Here is a 23,277-nt window from a genome sequence, read left to right on the forward strand (position 1 = left end):
ACAACAACAATAACAACAGTGACTGCGTTGCTTTCTCTTTACGTAACGACAAAAGACAAAAACCAAACTTAATTAAAAGGCAACAAAACCAAAACCAAAAAAAAAAAAAAAAAAAAAAACGGCGAACTAAAATAAAAAGCGAGCATTAAAAGGAATCTCCCGCCTCGTAAACGAAACACCGAAAATACTTGCGACTATTCAGAGCTCTGTCTGTCATCGTCTCAGTCTCAGTCTCTCAACTCAACTATTACATTTTCCTTCCTCCCCCCCTCTTCACCTCCCACAAGCACTTTAAAGACACCCAAACATTCGGTTGGTTATGTTGTAAGCTTCACACATTAGCAAATTGTGCTCAGCATCAGCTTGAAATTGTCAAAAAAAAAAAACCAACAAAAAAACAAAAAAACGAAAAACGAACACAAAATGAAATAAAATAGTGCATAAACTAAAGACAATGCACACCTTAAGTGAGTGACTGAATGGGAGATTAGCATAGGAGTGTGCACTGCAAGAAAAGCTAGAGTTCATAGTGCTGCGAATGAAATTCAATTTACGTCAATTAAAATGCTAAATTCCTTAATATATTCTATGTCTAGCGTCGCAGTGCAATCGTAACTACAATTTATTGACAAAGAAGAAAGCCGAATCTTAGAATTATATTAACCAAATATCAACATGACGTATACTTACTTTTTAACTGGTGCGAGGTTCACATAAAACTGAATAATGTATATTAAGGAAGGAAAAACAGTTTTCAGTTCTTGCATTTCATATTCTATCAAATTATTCAATTGCATATGTGAATTTCATAAAATGAACAACATCAATATCAGTATTGTAAATCCAAATTAAATTGAATAATGTATTAAAATAATTCTTGTATTTAATATTCTGTCAAATTATTTAATTTAATAAAAAAAGAAAACAATTATAAGCTCAAAATTATATTATCTTATTTTTAACACATCATTTACTACGAACTTAATAATGTATTATATTTTAAATCCTCTAAATTATTCGTTCAATTTAAAAAGTAAACTTACTTAACAAAAAAACAATTTATTTAACTTAAAAGTAAGAAAAATAGCAAACATTTCAAGCATTTAATATGCGAACAACTCTTTAATCGTAAATGGAAATTTATATAAAATACAAAAACAAATCCAATCGCAGAAAACATCCTATATTTAGTTTTAAACGCCTGCTTTGTTTAATTATAACTTTCTACTGTATGAATTATATAATATGAATTCCCAAATTATTGACCCAGTTAAAAATGTAAATTTATTTAAAAAAAGGAAAAAAAACAATCTCGGATATATATATTATAAATTAAGCTTATGCGTAATGCATTCAAAGAAGGAAAAACAGCTCTCGCCTTTTGGTAAATTCTAACATTTTTGGTAATGTTAACATTTTCAAAGTTAAATATAAATTTGACCCATTTAAAAATAAACCCAAATAAATCCTCGAATTCTATATAAGAGCAAAATTCGCAACAATGATATTCGCATGCTTATTTTTAGATTATAACATTATTAATAGATATATTTATATAAGGAAAAGTAGCTTCCAGCTTTGCAGTGAATATTCAAACAGTTAATGTGTGAATGATTCCACAAAATTGTTAAGGAAGTAAAATTATGAATATTTATTTTTAAATTCCGATTAAATAATGCATTTAAATATGGAGAAATTGCTTTCAAATAATTTCAAAATTAAATAAAATTGTATACAAGCTAAGTTATAAATAGAAATTTATACTTTCAATTATTTATAATAAATAAATGTGAAATTTTAATAAGGAAAAACAGCATGTAGGATTTTGCATAAAATATTAAAAAAAAAATATGAACATGACATATACTTTATATTTGAAAATGTCAGTAGTTTAGCTGAGTAATGCAACATTTTCGACAAATGCTGAAATCAGTTTCTAACAAATAACCATGTACGTATGTCACTTGCTTAAATTAGTATATTACTTTGTACATTGTGTAAATTCTTCAAGTTCTTTAGTCGAAGAGAAGACCTTGAAAGTTTTTAAAGAGAGGGTGGCAATAAAGAATTGACAATTTATTTTATTTGCTTACACGCTGTCTCAAACAGTAGACAATTCGCTGAGTGTTGATTCGTATTCGCTGTTTAAAACACTCGTATTCGTACTCCAACACTCATACACACTCATTCTGGCACTCACAATCAGTCAACAGCGACTTGTGATTTATTGCGCAGCTTCACTTAGCCAACTTTACGCAGCGTCAGCGTTTATTATGAGCCCAAAAAGAATTCTTGGCAAATATATATATGTACGAACAATGCTGTTAACTATTATATAGTAAAATCAGTGACTAAACAAAGCAAAGGTAAGTACACTATTTGAAATACTATTCGGTAAATATCGAGAACTAATGATTTCCCGCTTTTTTTGGGCCATGCCCACCACAATCAAAAGCCATTCATTGAAGCCATTCAATAAACAATTTGTCGACGATTAGTTTGCTCGGCTTTGCTTTGCTTTTGGCCAAGACTGAATACTGCTCAGGGTTATTTATGAGTACTCACTACGAATACTCACTTCGAGCTGCGAGCATATTCGAAGCAGCATCCATTCGGTTGCGTTTCTTTTCGTTCCGGTACCAAAATGCTCTGCATTAGCCATAGGCATTACTTGTAAATAGTTAATAAACATTACACAATTTGTTGTTAAAGCAGTCAACAATAAATTGCGTATCTCTGCAACCTTCAACTGTCGCTCAGCTCAGTTCAGCTCGGCTCACTGACTTTGTCTCTCTTCTCTCTCCCTTTGAAAATACAAAAAAACCGAAAAAACTAAAACTAAAAAAAATAGAAAACCAAAACATACACGATACTAAAAACAACCTACAAAAAAAAAGGTAAATTAACATAACAAAACGCAAAAGCAGGCATAACGCAAGTGCAATTTGCAACAAACTCAATGCTTAAGCGAGGCGTGAACAAAAAAACTATCCACAACACACACTCATATTATTCATTCGCATACATACCTATGTTTGTATCCATTGATGTATGGATAGTCAGTCTCGATGTGTCTTTATTTATGCCTGCCACAGACAGAGTCACAGTCACAGTCAGTCGTAGAGGTGTTTCGGCTTTTAGCTGGCAAATTCATTAGTAATCACTTCACAGCCATTAGGATTTGGTACAAGTGCCTCAACTCAGCTCAACTCAACTCAACTCAACTCAACTCAACTCAGCTCAGCAAGTGTAATACCCACAATTGTATGGATTTTATAGGTCTTTCAAATCAAATGGATGCATAGAAGTCTTAGGCTTAGGCACACACAATGTACATTTACTCATGTGCGAAGGTGTAAAATATGAGTAGCGGCACTTTGAGTGTCCAAACTTCTTAGGCAAACATTTGAAGTTATTTTTGCATATCGATATATATAGTCTAAAATATGAGTAGCGGGGTTTTGAGTACCTAAACTTCTTAGGCAAATATTTGAAGTTATCTTTGCATTCGAAATAGAGATATTTCTAATAATAACTATATATTGAGTTGGTTTAGTTCTTGCAAATTAGAAATCTTATAAAATACAAAGAAGAAATCTACACCCGTAGCTTAGTAAGTTAAGTTTGTAGCTGCAGGAAAAATATGTAACAGACAGAAGCACTCATCTCTAATCCCATAAAGTACACATATTATGATTATGTCTGTCTGTCCATCTGTCTGTCTGTAAGAAACACTGGATCTATAACTTTTTCGGCAGCAATTGCTTCACTTCAGAACCTGCAAATCGAAAAAATCGAATAGCAAGCGTAATTTTGAAGCACATGAAATAATAATTACAGTACTTATGACTGTAGAAGATATTTACTGTCTTAGTATCTTTGACTGACAAACTTGTATATTTTGTATTGTATAGTATATTTAGAGTGAAGTCGAGCACACTCGAATGTATCTTTTTTATTGGTTTTAATTCTATATATAAAAAAAATAATTAATAAGAAAACTTTTCTTAAAATGAAGACAAAATAAAATGCTGTTGGCAAATTAAAGAATATGGATAAAATAAAAAGAAAGTAGACATTTTATTTTGAGCTCATAGCAATATTATTTTATGCATACATAAATCAAAAATATATTTCAAAGTTTGCATCTAAATAAAGAAATAATCTGCAAAAGAAAAATTCAAATTTCCTCAAACAAAAATTATAATTCAATCGAGTGTAAAGCTGCTGAAAATATAAATGTGGAACCAACGAAATATTATTTTCGATTTAAACCAGAATAATTGTAGTTTGTTATAAATTTGTAAGAAAACCCAAATTGCATTTATTGTTTTCAACTTCTATAAAAGGTTTGTAATCTTTCACTGTCAGCAACTTGGAAAAGATTCTACGTTCACTTATTAAGTTATTAAATCTGCCGAAATTTTCCATAGTTTTAAGAGCCATTCATATGGCATTATTTCACAGCAACGGATCTGGAATTGACCGCGCCCAGCTTGATTAGGCGTAACTCAAGCGCAAACTTAGCCCAAAGAGTGTTTAATTAGTCAATATTTGAGTCAACTGACTGATTGACTAACTGACTGATTGGATGGCTGGCTGCCTGCTGGGGATATATAGAATAGCGATTTTTTCTGCCTGGCTTTTAGTCGATCCTAAAGTACTTGGCTATAGTACTCGATGGCAGCTAGGCCAAATGTGAAAAACAGGCTTCTGTGCGGGCTTCGAGTGCTCAAATATTGACGCATCAATCAAGCGCTGGGCAAACATTGCGTATTAGTGATAATTTATTGAGTGCGACTCATTTAATTTGTTTAAAGTGCCTGCACAAAGCAATGACCGACCCAACCAAACATTCATCCCCAATATCAACGCAACGATCTATCTATCGACTATGCTCGACAAAAAAAAAAAAACCTGATGCGACGTCAAAGTGATCCGAATGAACCTGATACGATGGACAGAAGATAGACTTGGGAAAGCCTTTGTCGGAGTGAATCTACTCTATGCGTATTGCCAAATCGAATGGCATTTTGTGGTCGGTAATTATGTTGATTTGTGAGCGTGTTTAGGGCCAAGTTAAAGCCAGTGGAGTGTGGGTTTTAACTCGATGGTTTTTGGTCTTATCGTGCGCATTGGGAAATCCATCGAGCTGCACCTTTTTCAAGACTTGAAGCGGTTTTCTTTTAGCTACACCAATAATTAGTGTTAACTGCTTTTGCCTTTCGGCTATAAATCTGCGGTTTTATTTGTATGCTATTTTAGTTTATTTAATGCTTAAAGACATACTATGTTAGATAGCCAAAAGTGCACTTCCTCTCTCTCTCTCTCTACGCCTCACATGAACTTTTCACGATTGAGAAAGTGATTTTCCGGCAACTTCTCCAGCTTCACCTGCTCCTCAATGCACTCGACTATCGGCCGCTTCGTCTCCACAGCCATGACCAAACCTTTGCGCACTGCCACCGAGGAAATGGTGCGCAGATCCTTGGCCAAATTGAGGGCAGCAAACACACGAATCATTATGGTGCCCGTTCCCTTGGCATAGTCACCAAACTCGCCGCTCTGATAGTCGTTGGGCAGCAGATAATGGAACTGCGGCCAAAACGATTTCGTAATGAAGAAAATGCTATTCGAATCGGTGGGCTTAAAGTCCTTCTGAATACCCCAGACAAAGTGCGATGAGTTGACCAAATCGCCCACGTTTAACACTATCAAACTGCGAAGCCAGAAGCCAACGAACATGGCAACGCCAAAGGTTTCGCCAAAGTATTGGAAGGGAGTATTCAGGGGCACCAGCACATTAAGCACAATGTAGAGTAGCACATAGAAGCTGTGGAGGGGATTGAAAGATGAAGTAAACCCTCCATGAATTGAGGTTATAAGATCTCCTACCGTTTCTGGAGCATCACAATCTTGTCGCTCTCAATGTCGGACATGTCGATTTCGACCAGCAATTGTTCTTGCTGACGCGAATAACGAAACAGATTGCCATGCAGCTGAGCGTGCAGAAAACCCAATTTGCTGTAATACGGATCCTCATCCTGATGGAACTTGGCGTGATGTAAGCGATGCGCCTGAACGCGACTGTAGATCGAGCCCTGCAAACGGTAATTCATGATAACCACGTTGTTAACCGCTTTGGGTGGTTGTCTGAGCTAAGCGAAGCTTTCGCTGCAGCTTTTGCTCGCCGCAACGCCACATAGATGGCGCCACTAACTCACCTGACCAGCCATCGTTTGGCAGAGCATGAGGAATAAACGCAGCGGCGCCGTGGCAGTGAAAGTGCGATGTGCCCACAGTCGATGCACGCCCACAGTGACGCCCAAAATGCCCAACAATGTGGTCAGTGCAGCTACCAAGCAAAAGGTAAGTAAGGAAATTGTCTAGCTAGACTTAGAACTTACTAAATAAAATTGTGGACCATGAGGCGCCTGTCCAGGCTATATAAATGCCCGTTGTACCCAGAATGTAGACATGGATGTAGAACAAGACCAACGGCCAGACGGCATCCCTTTTCTTGAAATCGGCCTCCGAAATGAAGACATCCTTGCCACTGCTGGCTTTCGCTTGACTCGTGGATCCCATGTTGAAATACTTGCCGAACTGTTGCACACGCTGTCTTAGGCGCTACTAAAACGCGGCGTAATTCATTCCTGGTTCAAGAGTACAAGAGTACCCTAAATGTGGCCCCCTTGATCTCCCCACTTGCATATGCATGAATAATTTTCTTCTGAATAATTTTGGGGCGTCACGCGTGTCGCTTTCATTGTCGATGTTCGTCTTTAGCGAGGTTTGATTGTAAGCGATTTAATTAAAAGCGACTGTTTGTTAAATAGAATAGTTTAATGCCCTGGGGTAAGTAACAATATAGCAACGACATAAGGCGAACAGTGGTGCAGAGTTGCTTGGTACGTGCGATTAAATATAGTATACTATAACTTATGAGTCTACGTAAAACACAGGCTTTTGTTTAATACAACGATTAATACTAATTCTGCATCTTGGCCAGCTCCACAATATCCTCGCACGGCAGATCGCGATCTCCAAAGCCCCAGACCTGATTCTTGTGGGCGTACTCATCGCTGAGGAAACGCGAGCCATCTCCACACTTGGCGGCACGACGCTTCACCATGTCGGGAGACACCGATTTGCCTAAAGAAATAAAAGGGAATTAAAGTGTGATCACATACACATGGTTTAAAGCTAAGCTTACGTCCGCTAGCCAAACCGAGGCGTGCACACAAGTCAATGAAGCCGGTGGTGATGTTCAGCGTGTAGTTGCCGAACTCGCCGGTCTTGTAATCCCAGGGGAACACATGATGATAGTTGTGCCAGCCCTCGCCCATGGCGAGGAACGAAACAACTGGCACTTCGACGGATGAGATGTTTCTGCAAAGGGAAATTACACTTTATAGCAAAGACAATAGTGGAAATATATTTCCTAACTCACTTGTCGTATGGTTTGTTGCCGTACATATGCGCCACGCTGTTCACAAAGAAAGCCACATTCAGAGTCCAGGTGAAACGCATAGTGAAGTTGATCCAGAAAGACATCCAGAGATCCTCCTGCCAGAAATACCAGGGCACCACCACCGGCAAGATGATCGAGCAGAGCGCAAAGAGCGGTATATAATATTTGCGTTGGAACATTACAACGGCATCGGCCTCCAGATCGGACATATCGATCACCTTGCGCTTGGCAATCACCTTGGGATGAGGCGTGAGAAACAGCCAGCCAACGTGGGCAAAGAAGAAGCCGCGATTCACGTTGTGCGGATCGGCATCCGTCTCGGAGAATTTGTGATGTATTCTATGATCCAGGGCCCAGGTATAAGCATCGCGCTGAAAAGTACATTTGAAGAATTTAGCCAAGGCAAATAATGGGAATAAGTGGCTTGCTCACCTGTCCCGCAATGGAGAACATGAAGGCCAAGACAATGCGCAGTGGCAACGATGCATTATAAGACTTGTGTGACCACAGACGATGTGCTCCAGCCGTAATGCCAATTCCCGATACAAAAATTAAGACAGCAGCTGCAAGGAAGAAGGGGGAAGGGAAGAGAGAAGCATTAACAACAACATTTCGATTAATTTGTCAGCATTTAGTATAATTTTTGGGGCGATCATTCATTGTGCGAACTTTGCTTCGCGCTTCATCGACTTTGCCGAGACTGATGATATAACATACTATATACTATGCTATATTATATAACAACATATTGTATGCCCCTATATTTGTGTGTGGTTTATGCGTCAGACCTCGGCCCATTTACCTAGAGAGTTTTCGCCTCTTGCATATGGAAATTGTGTCGTGTCGATCGACGAATGATTTTTATTTTCGACTGATGAGTGCCAATTGAAGCGTTCGTTAACTTTAATTACGAGCGATCAAAGTTCACTGACCCAAATGACTTCCCCACATAGATGAAAATAGAGCATTACCTATGTCAAATCCCAATCAACGCACAGTTTTAACTACAATCGAGAACTAATTGTATTGCAAGTAGTTCTATTACTTTTAAAGAGTAAATTGTTGTCTCTTAATACTCAAATCAACTAATTTGTATAGAATATCAATATTAACCAACATTTTAATACTATTATCATCAGAATATTATCAAGGAATGTTATCTCTAAGTATTTTTATTAATTTTAACAAATATTTAATCTAAACTGTTAATTGATATTATATATTATCAAACTATGTTTAATATTCGCTAATCGACTAATTTGTATAGTAGGTAAATCATTATTAAAAACAAGCATTATGTGGTATTGACTTTTCCCACATTTTAATCCCAGTTTAATAGAAATATTAAATAGGGAAATAACCTTCAAATATGGTCTATCAAATAGGACAAGTTAGAACTTTTTTAATTTATACGAATGCACCAATTCAACAAGTTTCCTCAAACGATAAGAAATCTTTAAACTAAAATTTATTATCATACAACTCTTTCCTTATAAGCCAATCTATATATACTCGATGGGTATAGCACTTATACAGCTGTCTCTAGGGTTTCTATATCAGCACAATTTATGTGTACGTACATACACATATATATGTGTAATATGTATATTATTTGGCGGATAACTAGTAGATTTGCAAATTCTTGATAAGAAAAGTTATATTTATTATATATGGGCCGATTGAATTTAATGAGTCATTTGTTAAAAAAACTATGGCATTTGTGAATCATTTATGCTCAGAATTTATATTTTCTTATAATTATAGTATAGGGAATACCACAGAAATCACTATTTACAGCCAACATCAAACCGCTAAGTCATATTCGCTGTCGCAGGAATTTTGTAGTTTTGGTTCTTATGGTTGACATATTCCATAACCTACATAAAAGTTCCATTTTGTTTCCCACAAATTTAAACCCAAAGCGATGTTTACTTACCCCAAAGGAATGTGTAGAACTTGGCGTAGAATAGCAGATAGGCACCATAGAGGGCGCCAACGTGCAAAAAAGGTTTGTGCCCCAAGATCAGGCCATCTGATCTGCGGATGGTATTCCTCTTCCACTTCTTCTTTCTGCTGTTCAGCCTCCTTGGCGATCTGCTGAGCCTTGTCGGCGTACTCTTTGTACACTGCGTTCTCCTCTTTGTAGCCCAAATTATCATCTGTATCGGCTTGTTCTTTGGTTTTGTTTTGTTTAGCATCTGTGGCATGGCTTCTGTGTTTCAGTTGAGTATCAGTTTGATCCGTGTTATTATTATTATTATTATTGTTGTTGTTGCTGTTGTCATTATTGTTGTTGTTGGTTGCATTGCTGCACATGGCTTCGGGAGTGAGGCAACAAGTGCCGTTGCTCTGTCCACTCTTTGGGGGCGTGGGCGTTGAAAGGCACATCGTGATCGTGATCTGCTGTAAGGATAGAATTTTTAACAGATGAGTAACCGAAATCACCATCGCCGCCGATGTGCTAATTGAACTTTAGGCCTGCCATAATACCAACTATTTATATGCGACTTTTGAACAAACACACAACCAGGCAGGCAGCAGCAGTTAAATATTTATACCCGTATGTAATGGGTGTGAAAATATTCAATGTGCCTCACATGTCTCCCCAGGTCTACTTTGATCATCGTCAAGCATTGAACTCGACAAGTTTGCCTTTGGCATTAGCATGGTTCAAACTTGTTGCTAATGTTGTACATAGCCGATTTCTCTATTCCTTTTGTCTCTTATCGCAGTTTAGTTCAGTTTAGCTCAGCTCGTTTGCAGTTACGCAACTTTCTTAACTTATCTTATTAAGCACTGCTCGTTTGTAAATAAAAACCAATTGGCTTCGACATTGTCACTATTCCACAACACGATACAGAACTAATCTAGATAGCAATCGTAAACCACAAAAAAAAGTACCCACACTCATCTGATAACTTGGATGAATCTCGCAATTTTCGCAGAAGAAACTTTGCTTGTAATTTTGATAAGCAAGTTTGTTCACCTCGAATTGCTTTTCCAGAGCATTCTATTTTAATATGCAGCATTGAAATCGAAAGTCTCATTTTTATTTCATATGAAAACAAAGTTAAGCAATGAATTATTTACCTATTTCTTTTGCCAAACAAAACTTAACTATGAATAGTCGAAAAAGTAACAAATTGTGGAATGTGATTAAGAAATGGAAATTCAAATTGATAACTAAAAATAAAGCATACATATTTAAAAGAGCTTTTTGCAACTGATTTATGATATAGCTTTTAAAAATAAACATTTGCTGTGAAAAAGGATTTGTAAGAAAATTAAAATGTGTTTACCTCGCTTCATTAAAAGATAAAATTGTCATCAAATAGAAAGGCAATAAAAAATGCACGTTTGCCTTACGTGTGGCAATTTGTAATCTCATCACTTTGATTAAGAATAAATATGTCACAATACAGTGGCATAAAAAAAAGAAAACAAATCGCAGTGCCAAAGGGCAAAACAATAACGCAGACGACTCAGTGCGCAAATTTTGGGTAGTGAAAGATTAAAATAGCTGACAAATGGGTTGCAAAAGCAATGTCACGTTGCGTCGATGATTTTTCGGCAATAGGTAATACTCCCGAAGGTGTTATCAGTTGCAAAAATAAAGTAACAGAAAGTATCAGACATATATAAAAAGCCATAAATTGCAAAGCAAAAGCCCGGCTGCGTATGTGTGTTAATGAGATATGGCCTAGTGATAAGCGGCTAACACCTGGCATACTCACATTAGGCAGGCAGAAGAAGAAAAACAAAAAACAAAATACGATCGTCTGGTAGTCAGAAGTTCATTCAAAATTTTTGTTTGCCAACTGATAACTGATGTTTAGAGGTTTAGGTGGCCACCTGGCAGGCCATAATATTTGTGATGATTTTGATCAATAATCAGGTAATTGGGATTGTGACTCACACTCAAACAGGTGTCGGATGACTCAACGGCAACTCCTTGGTTATGCAATTAAGTGCTCCGATGTTTCATGTTTCGCTATCAGGCTTAACGTAGAGTAGATTTTGACCCTGAGACAGGGAGTACTCGATGTGTGTCTGTGATTGGTTACGTTACCAGATAAGATAAGCAGAGAAGTATCTTTCGGCTCGTAAAGCTCGGCGTATGAATAATTTATTTTGCCGGCATTCATCATACGCCCCGTGTGCGACTGCTGTTGATATTAATGACCACAACGACGTCGATGTCCCCCGCGTGGTGACATCGAGTACACGCCCCGTTTTGAATTTGTGTCTTTTAATTAGAAAAAGACCACTGAACGCACAATATGCTAAACATGCTAATTTGATACAAACAAAAATGTAGAAGAAAGAGCAATGGGAAATTTGAAGAGTATTGTGTGTTCGAGTCCCAAGCTAAGCTTTCGAAGGGCAATTAAGGGAAGTGGAACCCAGTTGCCGGTTAACCCAGTTGGGAGCGTGTCACAGGAATTGATCAACATTTTCATTGGGCCAACACACGCGAACGTGGGAGCTTGGGAGCGTGGGCGGAGTTGGTTCGGGTGCGAGCATGCATAAATTATATTTAATATACACAATTCAGCAGCACTGCTCGTGTATAGCTTCTCTTTTTGGCTGGGCCACAACTTGGCCCAACTTGGCAACGCAGCAACAGTGACAGGGACAGGGACAACGACAACGAAATCTATTACGCTTAATAATAAATAATAATAAACAATAAAAAGAGGCCAGCGCCATCAGTTTTATTGACGTTCGTTAGAGTAGACGCTTGATTTGCTTGGCGGGAGAAACGAAGGCGGCCATGAATTTGACCGCCCGCCCATTGGCCGAGTTCTCAAAACATTTGCCAATTGCTGCCTGACAACGTCGACGCGTCCCTATCAGCATAACAATAACAACACTGAGAGTTTGAGTAAATGAAAGAAAATAAATAAAATTGAAAACTAATCGTAGTTCCAGTTCCCCCTCCATCTTCTTTTGGGCCAATTTTCAATGACAATTTGATTGGAAATTTTCCATGTCGCTTATCAAGGAACAACTAACAGAACGAAACTAAAGTATTTTACTTTCAGTTCCAAGACAGACGCGGTGGCACTTTAATTTTGCAATCAGTCGAAAATGTATTAAATTATTAACGACCTGAACTGATTAAATATGGTTAACGGGGTGTACATATGTAACGAATTTCATTAGTTAAGCTGCCACCCATATTAAGTATACGCCTTGAGTGTATATTTAATGAGCAGGCGACACAATTACAGCTTGACTCTCTCTCAGCTGGCGCAGTTAATATCAAACAATTATTTAATTGCCATCTGTGGTACATTTTGTGTACCCATAATTGAAACACGGCTAACAGCGAATTATTTTTAATTTGTTTCAAAACCTAAAGCTGAGCTTGTAATTCAACTATCTCTCAATTGTTTCAGATGGGAACAAAACTGGACAAAACTACACGCAGATATTTTGCATCAGATTCGAAACATCGAGTGAGCTCATCGCTCGCTGAGTTTATGCGAATTTGAGACACCCTGTGTACAATACGATTGTATGATCTATAAACAAAAATATTTATTTTGTCATTCGATTAATTAATTGGAATAAATTTTTTCATCTGAAAATTCGCAATTTCAGCCAAGAATTTCGATTGAAATATATGTACATATATTTATTTTTATATACAATTTAATTTATATGAATTCGAAACTAATGAAATTGCCAAAATTTCCACCTAATAAAATATACAAATTCTATTTCGAATTCAAAGTGAAAAACTTTTAATAACTTTAGCTTCTAGCAGAATTTGGAATTTCTTTTGATAGAGCTAAAGAAAATGAAATTAATTTATAGAGCTTTTTTGAGAACACATCAAGTGTGAGGGACAAAGTTTTCTTTGAGGAAGCCCACTTGAATTTATGAGTAAAAATGCGTGTGTATTCATAATAAACATGAGAACATGATTGCCCCCAAATAAAATTCGAGAATTTTATTTGGAATCAAGTCGGAAAAATAAACTGCTGACAATATTGCTTCGAATTTGAACTTCAAACGTGATCAATTATGGGGGAAATTATTTCCCAAGAATTCGTTTTGGAAGCAAGTTCAAAATGATCAAATGCCAACAACTTTTCGAATCTCACATGTGTGTTTTTTTGTCGGAGGTTTCTTGATTTCATCGTGTGTTTTATGCATGAATTTTTAAATAATTCATCTGCTATTTTTAGTGGCAATCTTTAAACAAATAGTCGAGAGTTATATAAACTCGTTTTAGTTGACATATTACGCATATAATGTGTGCAACAAACTAATTGCAAAACTCATTATGGTTAAAGTAAGTTGTGTTTTGAAAGGGTTGCACTTTTAGCCAATGAATTGTTAACTATTTATTGTTGTTTCTTATTTTTATTGCAAACCGAATGCGCGCTCATGTCGCATCTAACACAGAATCTGACAAATTTGCTGACGTCAGATATTCTTCTTAAATGATATTTCATTGGATCTCAGCTTCGCTTTGCTGTACTGAAATCTCCGTTATTTTTCGGAATTATGAGGAAATAATTGTTGTGTTAAATACTTTGTAAGTTATGCGCAACGCACATTTAATTGTTGTTGTTGTTGTGTAGAGTTTGAGGCGGTTTGAGGTTCCTTTCGTGGTTGTTGGCGTACTTCGGAACTACCGCAAAAAATAATCTAAATTATTAGTTTTGGTGTTTTTTTTCTTGTTTGGTGCGGTGCGGTGCGGTGCAGTTGCGTTCTCGCGACGTCGCCTATCGCGTTCTGTGTACTGTGTTCTGCGTTGCTGTGTTGCTGTTCACCAACCGAACGAACTCAAATGACTAACAGCCAATGCTCAACTGGCCGACATTTACATCCACATCCACAAGAGCTAACGCGTCGGCGGCGGCGTCAGCGGCGTCGACGTCGCTTTGGAGCATGGAGCGTGGAGCGTGTAGTGTGGAGCGTGTAGCAGCAATTGGCGCTAGCAACAGCGTCGCCTCTATTCAATTTTTATTTCACTTTTATTTGGCTGCTTGTTTAGTTGTTTTTTTTTTGTTCCGTTTGTTCTCACTTCGGGCCGCAACTCTACTATTATCTACCCGGTTCCCACTGTGCTGCCCCGCTGCCCACTGTCGCTGTCTCCACTCGCTCGTTATTTACTATTTTCTGTTGTGCTCACACATTCCGTAAACATCAGAAACCCGCTTGACTGCGCGCCTAAGAAAATTGTAGTTCAAAGTCAATGCCTGAGCAGCAGAAGCAGTTGGGTTCTCTCATTCGCTGATTGAGTAGGCGTTGGCGTTGGCGTCGTCGACAGAAACGGTTAAGCAGTGAGTTAGCGGGTTAGCGGGTAAACGGTTAGGGGTGAGCAACAGCCGCTGTGCTGAGCTGTGTGTAGCCGGCATTTCGTCATCGCAACAGACTTCAAACAAAGCTCGTTAATATCGGCAAAGCCAACATTTGCCGTCGCTGATTAATGCTTGTGTTAACCCAGTTTTGTTTTAGGCCCCCTCGAGCACGCTTGTTGCTTGTTCTCACTCTCTCGCTCACGCTCACTCTCACTCTCTTACTCTCTCTTTCTCTCTCTTGCTCTCACTCTCTCTCTCTCCACTCACGTCAATTTCCCTCTCCACTCCGCTCATTTATTTGTGTTTGTTTGTTGCTTAGTCAGTGTCATTATCGCATCGCCTTAGCGTGTTCAAAATTGGCCCCGTCTGGTCGGACTATGTTGCATGTCTGGGCTTTAGGTTTCCCATATCGAAAGGCGGGAACTCTATGCGGTTCAGGCACTTGCTGAGCGCGTGGTTATCTATCTATTTTTTTTGTTGTTTTGTCTTTTTTTCTGCTCTTTAACTACATATGTATTTGATACCCGAAAACGAAAGAATTCAAAAGTGTTATCAATTGATGATCTTGTCTGTAACATTTTAAATTGAATTTGTTTTATTATTCATGATTTCTTCTATTTCAATTTTTTTCCTTTTTCTATTTATATTTTTTATTGATATACTCGTATGGACCCCCATTAGGAAATTATCGTATAATCATATTTTATGGGGGCGCTATTTTTCTTGTTTCTTTTGATTATGTATTTATGACGATAATTTTTAATGGAAAAACAATTTATCATTAGTTACCCATGGAACTTGTGGTAAAATAATATATTTCTGTATATAAAATGGTTTCATATGAAATTCGAAAAACGAATGTAGAATGTAGATGTAATGTTCCATAAATGTATATTTTTTATTTGAATAGATGATGAACAAGTAACCTTTAAACAATCTTCAATCAAAAACGTAATTGTCAGAATTATTATTATGATTGCACATGTGCCATAAGGGGTTGATATCGTTAATCTTCTTAAGGTGAAGTCACTTTCTGTCGAGGTCGCTCGTTTCTCCAACAGTTTTGTTTGTTTAACATAAAGTTTTGAAATTAAAATTGTACAATAACTGAAAGTTCAGCGGAAATCTAACATATGCACAAGTATGCTTTGCTTTGCTTTCGGCGAATGCTGATAAGCTGCTAAACAAATATTAGTTTTGCCAACTATTTCTGCCTGACCAACAAGCTCTATCTCGCTTACTCTTTAATCTTTTTGGTTTTTATGTATTTTTTTTTAGCTAAAAGAGCGGGAGAAAAATAAGAGTGATGAAGATGATGAGCGCCTTTTTCATATTTCTGTATTTTTTTTTTGTTGTTTTTCAAATATGCTGTCAGATTTTTTCTAGTGGAACCGGTTTTTGGTCTCACGTGGGGTTGGGGATTGGAGATGGGGGATGGGGGCGTGGGCCAACGCGGCGAATGATGATGCAATGGCAACGCGCTGATAAATATAGAAATATATAAGCGCGATACATAATACCCATAAATATGTATGTTGTATGTGTGTGTGTGTGTGAGTATCAAGATGATGATCAATGATTCGTTTTGTTTTTGTTTCTTCACGCTTATCGCACTCAGCGAATCGGAGTGTTCTGCCTTTGGTTAACGGGAATCGGAATGCGCTGCTACACTTTTTTTTTTTTGATTATGAAAACACATTCCTAACAACAGCATATAGTATATTATATGATTGTACATATACCGGCGAAGGCACGTAGAACCCCCAGTGAGGGTCCCCCGACTACTCCCCCGACTACTCCCCAACTACTCCCCGACTACTTCAGTCACTGTTGTTGTTGACACAGCTGTGTGACACACAGCAAGTAAACACACAAATTGAAGGGACAATCGCATGTGGGTCCCATTGATAAGATGATAACGCTTGTAAGTATGTGCAGACACACACATACACACAAGGTGGTTGCAATATTTGCTAACATTACAGGGTACAATTCGACCAGCAAGTATATATGGATTATTTACAATCCAAAGTGAAGTGGAACTCTACAAAACTGACTCATTGACAATAGTCGCAACTTGTCGCAACTTGTGATGACATAATTTCAGCTTTACTCAATAATTTCCCATCCATCCGCGCGCAGGCTCGAGGAAAACTCAGCACTATAAACATTTTCCGCTAAGCACATGCCAAATAAAATTAACATACAAAGTGGCTGTAAATTCACAGAGCAATATTCTGTGGGTGGGAGACTGAATAGAATTTTAATTAGATCAGCTGGATAGCGAGACGCGATACGCTTTACGCGTTACGCATACGCCCTGCTGACCAAATGAAAATGCAAGAAAAATAAAAAAAAAAATCAAATCAAACTGTAAATCCAGTCACAAGGACACCTGATAAACTGACCAACTACACAGACAATTAGGCTGCATAAATAATATATAGTCGTAGTTCCCGCTGGATCCATTTAGATCGAATTGCCCAAGATATCAATCGTCGCATTGTAATTGTTGTTTAGGGCCACAGTAATCGAATGTGCCAGGCAGACCCAACCATCAATCAAAACGAACTGCAACAACTACAACTGCACAGAGTTGGAATTGGAAGCTATTTGGTGGGAAGCGTGGACATTGCCCTGTCTACAAGGAGACTTTTTAATTGCGTGGGTAAAGCCGTGTTCCTAGACTAGACTAGACATTGTGCGGTGGGGGTTGGAGAGTTGTACATAGTATTATTATTGTTTGCATTGTTTGAACATTTCTCCTCTGACATTCGCTCTAATACATTTTCGAAATTGTTGTATTGCGTGATTTCAATGTTGACTCAAATCGAATATCAAAATGGCAATCAACGTGGTTTGTTGTGGTCTCAGTTTTAGGCTTTGGTAGCCAGGTTAATTGGATAAGCTAAGAGCATAATAATAATTAATATTTAATAGAGCTGCGCAATAACGATTACAAATTAGAGTACTTAAGAATATGAATTTGACTCATCCTTGGTTTATGGACAAAATTAATCAATTATCAGCAAAAGAATTGATCAAATATTTCCAAGTACCCAAGTCATGTTAAATTGAACCATTACGTCAATTTGAATAATAACAATAAATAATATATATAAGACGCTCTTATACTTGTCTTCTTAACATGTTTAATGGTTAAAGACCCTGCTAAAATTCAAGCCAAGACACAATCCAACATGTTGAAATTTAATTTGTGGTGAATATCGTAAATAAGTTTTAGCGTAGACAAAAACCAAATAGTTTGTATACCAATTATAACACAATTGAATGTTATAAGCAATTTAATAAATGTTGATAAAATTACAAAAAAAATTAAATTATGATTGATGAACAAAATGAGAACGACACTTCACTTTATGTTCAATGATGGTTCTTGCCCAAGTGCAAAAAAATTTTTTATATTTTAGTAACTCTACAGCGTTAATATGTAAGTTTGATGTTGATTACTGCAGTCAAATACTAGTAAGAGTTAATTCACCTCTTTTCATCTTTAAGATAATTTTGTATACAAATTCAAAAAACATTGTTGATTGCCATAAAAAATTGATGTATGAAATTCGAAAACTTTGATGTTTTAACCTATAATTTAACTGAATTACTGAGTAAATACCATATCATTGATTCCGCCGAAGATCATAAATCAAAGAAATCGTACAAAGAACAGACCTCTGCCAAGTTCCTGCTTTGTTCTCATAATATACAAAATCATTAATCCTTTTTTGTGACAAGCCACCAACTCCTCCCTTTTAATTACACACCATCCTCCACACGCATGGCACACGTGATTATTCAAAATATTTATTACCGATTCCCATATGCGTCGTAATTACAAGCAGGACATGTAAATGAGCCGAGTCGAGTGGAAAAATACACCCGCCAGCCACAGGATTAACCCCTTTTCGCACATGTGTGGCAAGGATTTTACGCTTCGCTACCACAAATGTTTGTTCTAAGCGCTAAAGGATGGCTGGGGGTGCTTGGGAACTCACAAAAAAGTTACAAAGTGAATCCAATAAATATGTGCCACGCACTTTTTAATTAAACGCCACATCTAAACTACGCATGTAACATGTCGCTTAGGGGAACAGAATGTTATTCTACACATGGCGAGGTGTAAGATACATAATCAGGGTGTTTCGATGGTCCTTTTATGGTTGCACTTAATCAAAAGAAGTGCGTGTACATCAAAGACACATCGCAGTGTGTGTTTAACGGCGACAAGGAATTAAAAAATTATTTCTTAGCGCTGGTGAAGATTAAATTACATCTAATGCAATCGAATTTCAAAAGACGTTGTTCACATACAATTTAAACCAATAGAATTTAATTTTTAAAAATGTTTACTGTTTATTTAGTTGACGCTACGTTCTTCAGTTCATCTTAAAAGAGCCATCTTCTGTACGACAGAATCTGTTGTTGAACTGAACCAAGCACGACGACTTTTCTAGCGGAACACTCTCTAGACATTCAGGTAGTTGTCTGGGAATTCGAAGGTAACATCGCGGCCGGTGAGCTTCTTGTAGACCGATGTGAAGGTGTCAACCTACAAATAAGAATGAAATATATAAGTTATTTTGTGTTTTTATATTGTAATATAATAATTAGACTGAATAATACAGTGTCAAACTGATGAACAATTTGTGGCAACTCAATTTATTGCCGCAAGTCTAAGTTCAACATGTTTGTTTAATTTTCCGCCGATGTAGGAAGTCCCAAGGCGCCACGAACAAAAAACGGCGCTCGGGAGGCAAATAGGCGGGGGTAATTAATTAACTGTATTTACTGCATGTGTTTGGATTGTAGAATATATGTGTGTAACCAGCGGGTTAGTATTGTAGCAGCCCTGGGTATTTGATAGGCTCAACAATGTGGAGTGATAAACTGGCTTGGGGATCAATATGCGTTCTTTCTGACAATCACTGAACGGTAATGCGAATTCAGCAAATAACACAAGAACGGTAAAGGTTTCTCTATAATGTGGATATATTCAAGGATATATGTTTGTAACCAGCGGGTTAGTATTGTAGCAACCTTGGAAAAATGAGGCTCAACAATGTGGAGTGATAAACTGGCTTGGGAGTCACTATGCGTTCTTTTTGACGATCACTGAACGATAATGCGAATTCAGCAAATAACACAAGAACGGTAAAGGATTCTATGATGGGGATTTCTTCCTAGGAATTTAACAACCAATATTTAGAATATATGTCTGTAGTCAGCGAGTTAGTATTGCAGTAGCCTTGGTATTTTAATAGGCTCAACAATGTGGAGTGATAAACTGGCTTGGAAGTCACTATGCGTTCATTTTGACGATCACTGAACGATGAGACTAGTTCAGCAAATAACACAAGAACGGTAAAGGTTTCTATGATGAGGATTTTATGTCAACCTATATTTAGAATATATGTCTGTAGTCAGCGCGTTAGTATTGCAGCAGCCTTGGTATTTTTAATAGGCTCAACAATGTGGAGTGAAAAACTGTCTTGGGATTCAGTTTGCGTTCTGTATGACAATCACTGATCGAAGAAGCGAATTCAGCAAACAACACAAGAACGGAAAAGTGTTCTGTTGAGGATATTTATATGTAACCAGCGGGTAAGTATTGTAGCAGCCTTGGCAATAATAGGCTCAACAATGTGGAGTGATAAACTGGTTTGGAAGTCACTATGCGTTCTTTTTGACAATCACTGAACGGTGAGACTAGTTCAGCAAATAACACAAGAACGATAAAGGTTTCTATGTTTCGGTTGTCTATAAAGGTGTCTATAGTTGTCATCTGCTTAAGATGCATGTAACCGGGGAGTTAGTATTGCAGCAATCTTGACTAATACGCTCAACAATGTGTAGTGATAAACTAGTTTGGGAGTCACTTTCGAGATCAGTTTGATAAACGCTGAGCAATTACACAGTATTTTGATATCGATGGAAATGTAGCCAATATATGGAGATGGACGCCCGCAAAAAATGCGTTTGATGGCGCACAATAACGAGTTATTGGCAATTAATATTCGTCTCCTTTGACAATCACGGCGCTTAAAGAACGCGCCGCAAATAACACGGAGACGAGGCACAATCCAATGCACCACTTGCAGTTAACTTAATCATACATGATGTGGAGAGAACGACACTCACTTTGTGTTCAATGGTGGTCTGCTGGTTCTTGTCCAAGTGCACCTTGACCAGCTGAGAACCGTCCAGCTTGACGCGGACGCGCTTGCCCACAATTTCAGCGGGGAAGACCAGATCCTCAAGAATGGCATCGTACACAGCGGTCAGAGTGCGCGAGCGTGGACGCTTCTGTTTCAATGGGTTGCGTGCCTTGCGCGTTGGCTTGGGCAGAATCTTGCGCTCGCCAATAACCACAACGTGCTTGCCGGAGAACTTCTTCTCCAACTCGCGGACCAGAATGATCTGGATCTTCTGGAAAATCTTCTGCTGTGGAATGGGCACGTAGATGATGACGGCCTGCATGCAAAATATGCGATAAGAAAGTGGAAAATTAGTGCAATCTAAGAGGAAACTATAAAGTGTATCAACAAACCTACCTTCTTGCTGCCGAACTCAATCTCGCGTGCACGAGTGATGTGCAAATCACGGAGGTAGGGCTTCAGGTCGCTGTTGGCCTCAAGCTCAACGAGCGCCTGGGCAATCGACTTCTCGAACTCATCGGGGTCTGAGCCGCCGGGCTTGATAATCTTGGAGCCGATAGCCATCTGCAAATGGAACGCACATTGAAATAAGCAAACACACTACCAGTAACAAGTATTGCGAAAAACAAATGCACAACACAGCAACGCCGCAAATTCATTCAAAGTTCGCCTTCATCTCATAAATCTATTTGTAATCGTTTCACATCGACGTTAATGGAATATTTTCCACACCGTATTTTGTGGCATTTTTATTGGTGGTATTCAATTGAGACCTTTTGCCATTCATTTTCAGCTTTGTGTTGCTAGTTGTGGCGGTTTTTCAACTTTTTCAAAACGTTCACAGAAAATTTACACCAACCTTTGTCGACTATTTTGACAGGAAAGGAAGTCAACGCCGTGACACTGAACTGTGCAAACGTCATCGGCACCCAGGGTTGCTTTGAACGTGAAGTTAGCCGCGGCAACGCAATGTGAGCGCAAGCCGTTGTTTGGCGCAATATTTTGAATTTGCTTTTGTTTGCATTATTAAAAAAGAGCAAACACGTAATATTTATATTTATATTTTTTTTAAATATAATAATAACAATTCAAAGTATTGAACGTAATACAAAAGCTTAAACAAATGTGAATAACAAACAATGTATTTTTCCAGGGCTGCACAACAACTCCCGATCAGCTGTTGGCTGCTGTAATGTCAATGACTAAAAACAGAACTGAAATTAAGTGAAATGTGTGTATACGAAAAACATCTAATTTTGTTATTTTTGTGTATATGAATTTGGTAGTGATATCGAAATATCAAATTTACTTCATTGTAAATAAAATAATTTATTTATTTATTATTATTTACCTATATATGTATTTGATTTTTATTTATATTTGAAAATTATTTTGTATTGTAGAAAATCACTATGGTAATACTCCTAAACTAAATTAAGAATATTTGATTATATTGTTAAATAAATTTGAATTGGAATGTAAATATGTATATATTGTCATAAAAATATGGTTTTAATCTTTATTATTGGAACAATTAAATTTAGTTGTACATAATTGCATCAAATAATTTAAACAAAAAGGCGACACTTTATTAAAAATTAAATACATGTATGAAAAATATTCCCCCTTTATTAATTTTACCGCATTTTACTTTTATTTGAGAGACTCAATTTCAAAGTACTTTTTATTTAAAAAAATCCCCTCGAAGCCAATTCTGCTCGACGCTTTAATCCGTACGAAAGATGTGAGCAAATCTTATCAGTTTCATTGAAATTCTTGCTTGGTTACGGTATATAAGACCCATAACTGCCAGTTTAGTCATCAGACGTCCAACATCAATCAAAGTTACTACAACAGTTCTATAGTTCTCCTGGAATATTTTGACCAACATCACAACATGAACTTCTACAAGATCTTCATCTGCGTTGCCCTCATTCTTGCCCTCAGCATGGGACAATCTGAGGCCGGTTGGTTAAAGAAGATTGGCAAGAAAATTGAACGTGTTGGCCAGCACACTCGGGATGCGACAATCCAAGGATTGGGAATTGCTCAGCAAGCAGCTAATGTGGCAGCCACAGCCAGGGGTTAAAGCTTAACCAAGCATCTCATTATTAAACATTTTATTTATTGCACCACAAAAATATTATTATATTGAAATAAAATCGATCATTTAAGAAAAATCAATGTATAGTATATTGATTTAAAAATAAAACCCATTAAAGCTACAATAACAAATTATTAAAGTATTCAAAAATATATTTGCTTAAAAAACAACTTTGAGTACAATATTGATTAATGTGTGATTACGTGT

The 23,277-nt window shown here is 37.3% G+C and overlaps 4 protein-coding genes and 6 non-coding genes across 10 annotated transcripts; 1 reads left to right on the forward strand and 9 right to left on the reverse strand.

Annotated features, from left to right (window-relative positions):
• Window positions 1-5,213: 5,213 nt before the first annotated feature.
• LOC133838549 (acyl-CoA Delta-9 desaturase) lies at window positions 5,214-6,645 on the reverse strand. The gene is made up of 4 exons (XM_062269696.1): window positions 6,408-6,645; window positions 6,225-6,355; window positions 5,896-6,101; window positions 5,214-5,833 (listed from the first exon to the last, which is right to left on the reverse strand). The coding sequence occupies exons 1-4, from the start codon at window positions 6,586-6,588 to the stop codon at window positions 5,338-5,340; spliced, it is 1,014 nt and encodes a 337-aa protein (XP_062125680.1). The 5' UTR covers window positions 6,589-6,645; the 3' UTR covers window positions 5,214-5,337.
• Window positions 6,646-6,827: 182 nt separating this feature from the next.
• On the reverse strand, window positions 6,828-14,290 carry LOC133838548 (acyl-CoA Delta-9 desaturase). Its single transcript, XM_062269695.1, is given in 7 exon segments — window positions 6,828-7,155; window positions 7,217-7,392; window positions 7,454-7,845; window positions 7,907-8,037; window positions 9,411-9,480; window positions 9,482-9,877; window positions 14,045-14,290. Coding segments are annotated over 6 exon segments (1,314 nt in total). The 5' UTR covers window positions 9,863-9,877; window positions 14,045-14,290; the 3' UTR covers window positions 6,828-6,991.
• Window positions 14,291-19,139: 4,849 nt separating this feature from the next.
• Window positions 19,140-21,972, reverse strand: LOC133837080 (small ribosomal subunit protein eS7). Its single transcript, XM_062267736.1, has 4 exons — window positions 21,826-21,972; window positions 21,363-21,530; window positions 20,950-21,282; window positions 19,140-19,360 (listed from the first exon to the last, which is right to left on the reverse strand). The coding sequence occupies exons 2-4, from the start codon at window positions 21,528-21,530 to the stop codon at window positions 19,277-19,279; spliced, it is 585 nt and encodes a 194-aa protein (XP_062123720.1). The 5' UTR covers window positions 21,826-21,972; the 3' UTR covers window positions 19,140-19,276.
• LOC133839716 (small nucleolar RNA psi18S-1377) lies at window positions 19,628-19,776 on the reverse strand. The gene has a single exon (XR_009894127.1). It is a non-coding gene; the product is annotated as a small nucleolar RNA psi18S-1377 (small nucleolar RNA).
• Window positions 19,817-19,963, reverse strand: LOC133839715 (small nucleolar RNA psi18S-1377). The gene has a single exon (XR_009894126.1). It is a non-coding gene; the product is annotated as a small nucleolar RNA psi18S-1377 (small nucleolar RNA).
• Window positions 20,025-20,173, reverse strand: LOC133839718 (small nucleolar RNA psi18S-1377). Its single transcript, XR_009894129.1, has one exon. It is a non-coding gene; the product is annotated as a small nucleolar RNA psi18S-1377 (small nucleolar RNA).
• On the reverse strand, window positions 20,224-20,373 carry LOC133839717 (small nucleolar RNA psi18S-1377). The gene has a single exon (XR_009894128.1). It is a non-coding gene; the product is annotated as a small nucleolar RNA psi18S-1377 (small nucleolar RNA).
• On the reverse strand, window positions 20,398-20,544 carry LOC133839714 (small nucleolar RNA psi18S-1377). The gene has a single exon (XR_009894125.1). It is a non-coding gene; the product is annotated as a small nucleolar RNA psi18S-1377 (small nucleolar RNA).
• LOC133839719 (small nucleolar RNA psi18S-1377) lies at window positions 20,744-20,883 on the reverse strand. Its single transcript, XR_009894130.1, has one exon. It is a non-coding gene; the product is annotated as a small nucleolar RNA psi18S-1377 (small nucleolar RNA).
• Window positions 21,973-22,771: 799 nt separating the features above from the next.
• Window positions 22,772-23,132, forward strand: LOC133837044 (cecropin-2-like). The gene has a single exon (XM_062267695.1). The coding sequence runs from the start codon at window positions 22,864-22,866 to the stop codon at window positions 23,053-23,055; it is 192 nt and encodes a 63-aa protein (XP_062123679.1). The 5' UTR covers window positions 22,772-22,863; the 3' UTR covers window positions 23,056-23,132.
• Window positions 23,133-23,277: the final 145 nt, after the last annotated feature.

Source organism: Drosophila sulfurigaster, chromosome 2R (assembly GCF_023558435.1).
Source record: "Drosophila sulfurigaster albostrigata strain 15112-1811.04 chromosome 2R, ASM2355843v2, whole genome shotgun sequence".
In the NCBI taxonomy this organism is placed as follows: domain Eukaryota; kingdom Metazoa; phylum Arthropoda; class Insecta; order Diptera; family Drosophilidae; genus Drosophila; species Drosophila sulfurigaster.